Source organism: Rhagoletis pomonella, unplaced genomic scaffold (genome assembly GCF_013731165.1).
Source record: "Rhagoletis pomonella isolate Grant_MI unplaced genomic scaffold, Rhpom_1.0 Rhpom_scaffold_01827, whole genome shotgun sequence".
In the NCBI taxonomy this organism is placed as follows: domain Eukaryota; kingdom Metazoa; phylum Arthropoda; class Insecta; order Diptera; family Tephritidae; genus Rhagoletis; species Rhagoletis pomonella.
In genome coordinates, this window is record NW_023460381.1 from 26,078 (window position 1) to 34,806 (window position 8,729).

Below are 8,729 nucleotides of genomic sequence, written 5' to 3' on the forward strand. Positions count from 1 at the left end.
TTAGGTCGTCCAGTGCAGTTTTGGGACGATTGGCTTGTGCATGAAGTAGTCAGCAAACTAGCATTCGAGACGCGAAAGCAGTGGGAGCTATCACTCGTGAGTGATGAGCCCCCGACGTTCGAACAATTGTCCACATTTTTAGAAGTCAGGTGTCGATCTCTGGTTATGCTTTCTTCGTCAGCTACAGCAGTACCTCCGAAAGGCAAAACGTCTTCAGTGAGCAAATCGACAAAAGTGTTTCACGCAGTGCAAACCCAAAATAGCTCGAGCTGTACATATTGTAATGGGCCGCATAAAATATACAGTTGTGAGAAGTTTCGCGATTTAATCGCAAACGATAAATCAAAATTCATTAAAGACTCGCGCGTGTGTACGAACTGCCTCAGCTCAGGCCATTACAAAGCGAAATGCAATAGCGCGTCCGCATGCAGAGTTTGCCATCAACGCCATCACATATTGCTACATAATACCGCTTCTTCAGCCAATGTCGCAACAAGCGCTCATTTGGCCAACAACGTAGCTGCTGCTACCGCAGCCAAACGCAACTACTTCTCCTGTTTGTGATCCTTCCGCACACACTGCTCCCGCAGGCATTTCATCGTGTTTGAATTCAAATTCAAACTCACCGCAACGAAAAGAAAGGACGGTACTATTGGCAACCGCCTTCGTCAAAGTGCGCGATTGTTCCGGTCACTGGCAACCCGCTCGCTTGTTGTTCGATTCTGGCTCGCATGCCTCCTTCGTAACCGAGGCGCTAGTGCAACGTTTGGGTCTACAACGAAAGGCGTCTGCAGTTTTCATCACTGGAATTGGGTCGTCGCAAGGAGGTCGTTCAAGAGGTGAGGTACTACTTTCCCTGTCATCCTTTTGTTCAGGTCAATGTTTTAATGTCAACGCGTTGATTTTACCAAAAATCACGAGCGAATTGCCGACACATCCATTAGCAGTTTCAGTTTGGCCGCATGTACAAGGCTTGTTCCTTGCCGATCCGCAATTCACGAGGCCTGGGCGTATCGACATCTTGATAGGTATGGATGTCATGGATTAGCTTCTTTGCTCTGAGTTCCGTAAAGGTCCACCTGGCACGCCGATGACTCAACGTACAGTCTTCGGTTGGACGCTGTTTGGCAGTGTTGATGGAATCGAATCTGCTCCGTCGCATCTGCAGTCGATGCATTGCAACGTTCATCTGGACAGAGCGCTTACCCGATTGTGGGAGCTGGAAGAAGCACCACAAAAGACCCATCTCACTTGCGAAGAGCGTCATTGTGAAGAATTTTTCGAAGCAACGCACCGCAGAGCACCGGACGGTCGATTTATAGTTGAGCTGCCACTAAAATCTGATGTTCCATTGGGAGATTCGCGAAATAATGCTGTTCGAAACCTACTGCGAATTGAGAGAAGACTTGCACGGGACGAAGACTTACGCCAGCGCTACAATGAGTTCATGCAGGAGCTCATCGAGATGAAACATATGGAGCTTGCACCAGAATCATCAAACCAGACGTTTTACATGCCGCACCATCCTGTTGTAAAGGAGTCCAGTCTCACGACTAAGCTAAGGGTTGTGTTCAACGCATCCGCTAAATCTGCCACCGGAAACTCGTTGAATGACGCCTTATTTGTAGGTTTTCAATTGCAGCAAGATTTGTTTTCGATTCTAACGCGTTTCAGAACGCACCGCTATGCAGTAACCGCGGATATCGCAAAAATGTACCGCCAAGTCTGCGTATCGCCGAAACATGTAGACTTACAACGAATTGTCTGGCGTCGTGATCCATCTTTGCCCATGCAGGATTATCGAATGTTGCGTGTGACTTACGGTGTGGCAGCTGCGTCCCACCTTGCAGTCAAATCGCTACAACAAACCGCAAAATGTTCGTCGAACGTTTCTGAGAAAGCTGCTTCCGTCATCCTCAATGATTTTTACATGGACGACCTCCTCACTGGTACAGCTTCCAAAGCAGAGCTGCTACTTTTGCAACGAAACATATCCGGAATACTCCAGCAAGGTGGCTTTGAGGTCCGAAAGTGGGCGTCGAACTGTGCGGAGTTTAGCGAATATATTTCGAACGCGTCGAAGACTATATCGCACTATCTAGTCGAGGGTAAAGATGTTCACGCTTTGGGCTTAATGTGGAACACCGAGGACGATTTCTTGACGTTCACAGTTAACATGACAAAACCGCCCGCTGCCTTAACGAAGAGAACTTTTTTATCGGATGCCAGCACGCTTTTCGACCCGCTGGGACTGCTTTCTCAAGCGACGATAAGATCAAAGATGTGGTTTCAGGAGATCTGGCGCCATAACGTTGGTTGGGATGACCTTATTCCTGACTCCATTGCAACAAAATGGTTGGAGCATCGATCGGAGCTGAAGCTACTTTCAAATTTCGCTGGCTTGGTCTAGGAACGACTGGGTCGCTCACAGAGCTTCATATATTCGCTGACGCGTCTGAACGCGCGTACGCCGCAGTTATGTACGCACGCACCGTGAAAATTGACGGCAGTGCCACCGTCGCGCTGATTTCATCAAAAACCAAGGTAGCACCGCTCAAAACAACAACATTGCCGCGACTAGAGCTATGCGCTGCGCATTTAGCCGCTAAACTAGCACGAAGCGTTCTGCACAGTTGGGGTGACCTCCGCTATCCGCTGTATGCATGGACAGACTCCACCATCACGTTGGCGTGGCTACAAGCTCATCCTAGCAGATGGATTACCATCGTCGCAAACCGCGTGGCTGACGTTCAAGAAACCCTGCCTCCAGAGTGCTGGAACCATGTTCGCTCAGAGTTGAATCCAGCAGATTGTGCCTCGCGAGGTATAACCCCGTCTGAGCTACTGCGTCAACAGCTTTGGTGGACTGGTCCTGAATTCCTGAAGGGTCCAGACCAGTTCTAGAAGCAAACATCACCAAAGCATCACACGACCGACTTGGGTGTTCGGAGCAAGGTTTCTGCTCACATCACGACTTCCAACGAGCCTTGGTCGATACTCACGAGGGTTTCGTCGTATTCGAAGCTGCGCCGTATTATCGCCTACGTTTTGAGGTTTTTCGTCAACGCTCGAGCTAGTACTCGACTCAACGCTGCTAAGCTATTTGGCCCTCCTAGTTGTAAGGAGATAGCCGAATCTGAGCTGCACTTGATCAGGTATACGCAAACATTATATTTTCCTAACGAAATTTCTCTTTGCAGCGCAAAAAGGCCGATTCCGCTTCGTAGCAGTCTTTTGCGTTTGCAACCATATCTGGACGAAAAAGGCGTCTTGCGCGTTGGCGGCAGACTGAAGAATGCTGAAGTAACCCCTGACGTGAAGCACCCCATCGTCTTGCCAAAGAATTCTCCGCTTGCGAAGTTGATCATCCGTGAAATACACGAGTTCACACTACACGCTGGGCCCCGCATTATGCAGACAGTCCTGCAACGCCGATATTGGGTTATTGGCGCCCGCAGCTTAATTCGCAGCATTTACCACAAATGCGTGAAATGCACCCTGTTGAATCGCAATTTCGCCACACAGTCTATGGGAGACTTGCCCGCAGCTCGAACTACGTATGCCCGTTGTTTTACACGTGCCGCCGTCGATTTCGCTGGGCCCTACAAATACAAATTCACCCATGGGAGAGGAGCGAAGGCTACCAAAGGCTACATATGTTCATTCGTATGTATGTGTACTGGCGCAATGCATTTAGAATTTGTTGGAGACCTGTCAACACTAGGGTTTCTTAATGCTTTCAAGAGGTTCATAAACCGCAGAGGTTATTGCAAGTTTATGTCGTCCGACAATGGCACAAATTTTGTTGGCGCCGAGAAGGAGCTGCGGTTTGCCTTTCAAAAGTGCATGGCCGATACCCGACTCCGTTCATTTTTCGCGGACTCCAAAATCGAGTGGCGTTTCAATCCCCCGTCTGCGCCTCACATGGGAGGTTACTGGGAAACTGGTATCAAGCGAATAAAGTATCACCTTAAACGCGTACTGGGTGAAACTCTTCTGTCTTATGAAGAGTTCTACACGCTGTTGACAGAAGTAGAAGCTTGCGTAAACTCCCGCCTGCTCTGCGACAACTCTACATCTGCTGATGACCTAGAAGTCTTAACTCCCGGTCATTTCCTGGTCGGTGAACCGCTCAAATCACTCCCAGAACCTGAGGGTCAAGGGTTCTGTGGCAGTCTTCGTCAGCGATGGCAAGCGATCTCTGCTATAAGACAGCATTTCTGGCGACGATGGCGAGACGAGTACCTTTTCAGTTTACAGCGTCGCTCCAAGTGATTTCGTTCTTCACGCAATGTCGGAGAAGGCGATGTGGTCACAATTTTCAACGAGCCTACTCCGCCGACAAAGTGGACGCTGGCAAGAGTTATAAAATGCCACCCCGGTACAGATGGACTCGTACGAGTGGTCACTTTGAAGACGCCAAATGGCGATTTGGTTAGACCAATCGTGAAACTTTGTGTTCTGCCGACGAAAGGCGACTTGTTCTGCGAAGAAGATCCGTAGACGTGAAATATGCACATAGGCATTAAGTCATGCCTTTTAGTATTTTTTGCATTGTTAGTTAATTTTCTTAATTTTCCATACTATAATTGTAATTTCAATGTTGAACTTATCACGGCTAGTTCAAGGGCGGCGGTATGTTGGGTTCACTTACGCTAATTGTAAGGTTTTGGTATGATTGTTTACGACATAAGGGTTAATGCACAAGTCTACACAAAAGTAGCGATTGTAATCTGATATTCCTCTTTTTTCTTTGTTCGTAACACTGAACTATAACTAGCTTATAAGATCTTATTAATCTCTCGCTTAAGTGTAGTTTTTCGTTTTGGTATTCTCCCGCTTGCACGTTCGCCGCCGCTCAGTAACTTTTCGCTAGTATTACCCGCATTTTTATATTAGTAAAAACCCGCGCCTGAATATTTAGCTACATTAGTTTAAGTCAATTAAATAAAAGGAACTGAATTCCGAGATACTCCGCGTTTTATTTGGACATCTCGTTTAAAGGGAACCCGCCGCACCAGTCTTAATGATTCATTTGTCCTTAAAGCTGAGCTTGATATGGTTAAGGTGACCAGAATTTTTTAGCATTCCAGGAGGACAAATTCTCCATATTGAAAACAGAAAAAAAAATTTTATATTATTTATTTTAACACATAAATAACGAATAGTTAACATTGTTAAAAAAAGCAAAAACAATTCAAAGTTGCACTAAACACAAGTTAAACAAGTCAATAGTACACGGCGTTGCATAATTATAAGACCGAAACATATTGCCGTTGCTTTTTGGCAATTTTTTTTTTGTTGTGTTGTTCATTTTCTTCCATATAAAAAAAATTTCGAACATACTTTGTATGGAAGAAAATGAGTAACACCGTGAAAAAAATTTCAAAAATCAGCGTTAGTTTGTACCCATATGAAACTCGCACTTTTCCCTAAAATTGCATGGGCTATAAAACTGCATACGCAAAACTTTTCCCGAAATTCTTAAAAAAAAAGTGTAAAATTTTGGTGAAAATTCGCTGAATTTTTATAACTATAATGAACTATGTTTTTATAAGAAAATAATTGAAATTAAATAGTATAAAAACAAATAGTCAAAACTTTTTAATATGTGGCGGTCTTATCAATATGCAACGCAGTGTAGTAATGTCATTACTAATGGGCAAAGTCAAAATTTGGAAAGATTTCTGTGTATTGATGGATACTTAGATTTCAATAAATTTCATATCGATATAACGAAGTTGAGACACAGTAAAACTCCCTGTACATATATGGTATTTTAAGCTACTGCTTCACCAATTTCTATGGCATGAGAACATTTCATTTCACAGCTTACGACACAAATATCTTTCCAAATTTTTACTTTGACTGTCTAACAAAAAAGAAAAAATAACATGAGATCAAAATTTCTCAGAAGAATGGATTTTCTTCAACAAACCATCATTATCTTTTAATAAATTATAAAATGACATACAATCTAAATTAATATTACATTTAACAGTTATCATTGCCGCTAAAGTTTTTACATCGAGTCTTGACTTTTCACTAGTCCATATATCATTACATATTGAAAATACTCTTTCAACATTGGCGTTTGTGCCCGGTGCGATTTATACTAATATTTTGACATTTTGAAATGGTATATGCTGTTTTGTAAAAAGGTAAATATATGAATCCATTTTGTATCAACCTCTTCGTCAGCTTTTTCTACCAATATATCTCTCAAAACATTATTTATTCTTCCTACTTCATCAAATAGCAAATTGTCATCAATTACAATGCCTAATTGGTTTTTACAGAAATCTAAGGTTTTTAATATGTATTCCCACTCGATTTCATTTTTTAATAAAACCCAATCGAACAAAGATGAGTAATTGTCGTGCTTGGTCCTATTTTCTAAATATTCAATAGCAGTTTTATAAAACTTTTTTACTTCCAAGTTAAATTTTTGCTTAATTTCTGAATTGTTTTTACACAATTTGTTTAAATTGGACTGGACAATTAATGGCAAAAAATTGCATTCATAGCGTCGTTTTAGTTGTTCTTTTAAAATGGCAAAAAATTGCATTCATAGCGTCGTTTTAGTTGTTCTTTTAAAATATTGCAGTGAGAATTAACTTCAGTTGATGTAATGTTTTCTCTTTCAATCTTTTTTATCAATGAGTGAAACATAGTGGCTTGACTGTGAATAAATAAAAGAATTGTTTCAGCACATTCATTCAAAAAGAAGTTTTTTATATTAAGAGGGCATTTAGCCAAATTCAAAAAAGTATGTCTTTAATGGTTCAAATAATTTTAAGACTAGTTCAATTGCTGGGGTTAGCGCTAGCCACCTTGTTTTTGAACACCCCAACAATTTTTGGTAAACATCTGAGGCTTCTTCGCAAAATCCTTTCAACGCAGTAACCCTAACAGTAAAGCGCTCAAAATGCAAATAAATTTGTACTATTATAAATTCAACATCGATACTCATTAAACTAGAAGCAATATTTAAGGCATTTGAAAAAATATGGGCATTGCAACCAATTCCAAGGAGCGTTTTTCACATAAATGCATTAATTTTTTATGAACATTATTAGCACCATTACGATTAATTCCTCCAAAATTTGTATTTGTGTTATCAGCACATATTGCAATTACTTTACTTTGTAGGTTGTTGATATTAGGTGCGTTCGACAAGTCAAAAATTTGTAATAGTTTTCAAATTTTTACTGGATGGCGTTCGATAACGACAAAAAATTATCCAACACACAAAAATTGAGAGAGCAAGCGTTCATTTTGATGCAAGAGAAGCGTTCATTTTGTACTGGCAAAATTTTAGTCAGCAAAAATTATCCAACACGAAAACATATGATCACAAAACATATGATCACAAAACATATGGTTGCAATTTTTGTAAACAAACCAAATTGCATTTTCCGAGTTTTGGTATTTATATGCTTTTTGGCTTCCTGCTATGTGACTTTATGACAGCGCCAACTAGTTTTTACTTCTAGAAATGTTCCTGGCGAACATTGAACGTTCACTTTCCTTTTTTCTTCTATGGAGGCAACATGAATTTCAGTTTGTTTACAAATAAAACATAAACAAAGTCAGCTGGTGTGTCTTCTTCTTCCGGTTTTTGCAAGTGATGGCTAATTTCCTGTTCGTTTACTTTTTTGCTTTTTCATCTCTTTGGGAGAGAATTTTCGCTTACTCTCTTGATTTTGATTGTTGGCTGGTGTTGGCTAATTTTGTTATCGAACGCAACTATTGATTACATTGTGTAACTGGTTGGACAATATTTCAGACGTCTCACCTTGAATTGATTCAAAAGATAGGATTTTCGTTTGCATACCTTTTTCAAAATCCATGTAACGTACCAAAACAGGATACAATTTTATATCCTTATGATTCGAGGCATCTGAGAGTATAGTTACAAACGCAGATTGTTCTAAATCATTATTCAGATTTTCACGGGCGTATTGATGAAAAACATTACAAATTATAGCTTCGCCTTTAGTTCTCGCGAAGTGTAATTTTTGATTATACTGGCATCGGTTAATTTTTGATAAACAGTCTAAACTTCTAAAACTGTGATTGTGCATTATAGTATGATATGCTGACAAACCTTCCGCAGCTGCCAATGCCTTTTCAGAATCTCCAAATGATTTGCTTCGTGTAAAACTAGTTACTTTGTGGCATGTAGTTGCTGAATTCAAAATGTTTTGATGGTTTTTTGATGCAACATGTTTGGTTATACTGGATTTTCCGCCAACTGCTAGGTTGAACTCCGTCGTACAAATGCCACATTTCACAACCGAATCATCTTTTTTATCCAGAACATGTATGAATGGACATTCTGCTTTTAAGTTGCCTGTCAAGTGGCATCTTCATTTTTTCGCAGACATTTTGGGAAAATTTTAGTAGACGGACGGCAAATTCTAGAAAAAGGGGGGATGAGGGGGGTAGAATAGGACCCCCTGATTTCAAAACTACCCCCCTTTTTTCTAGCAACCCTATAGTTCTTATATAATTTATTGTTAAAGTTTTCATATAAACGATGAATAAGATAGCAAAATAACATAGAACTTAGTGCTATCAGACTGGAATTTTGAATAATAAAAGCGGATTTTTAATTCGGAATTTTTACTTAGTAGAATTATTATTTCTGTGTTGCCGAAGAAGGGGGGGCTGAACACATTTTGCAGAGAACACCTTTCTGCGTAGGCGGCCTTCGGCCGCACTTA

At 41.0% G+C, this 8,729-nt stretch overlaps 1 protein-coding gene across 1 annotated transcript; it reads left to right on the forward strand.

Moving 5' to 3' along the window:
- Nucleotides 1-1,090: 1,090 nt before the first annotated feature.
- LOC118752764 lies at nt 1,091-2,410 on the forward strand. Its single transcript, XM_036487634.1, has one exon. The coding sequence runs from the start codon at nt 1,091-1,093 to the stop codon at nt 2,408-2,410; it is 1,320 nt and encodes a 439-aa protein (XP_036343527.1).
- Nucleotides 2,411-8,729: the final 6,319 nt, after the last annotated feature.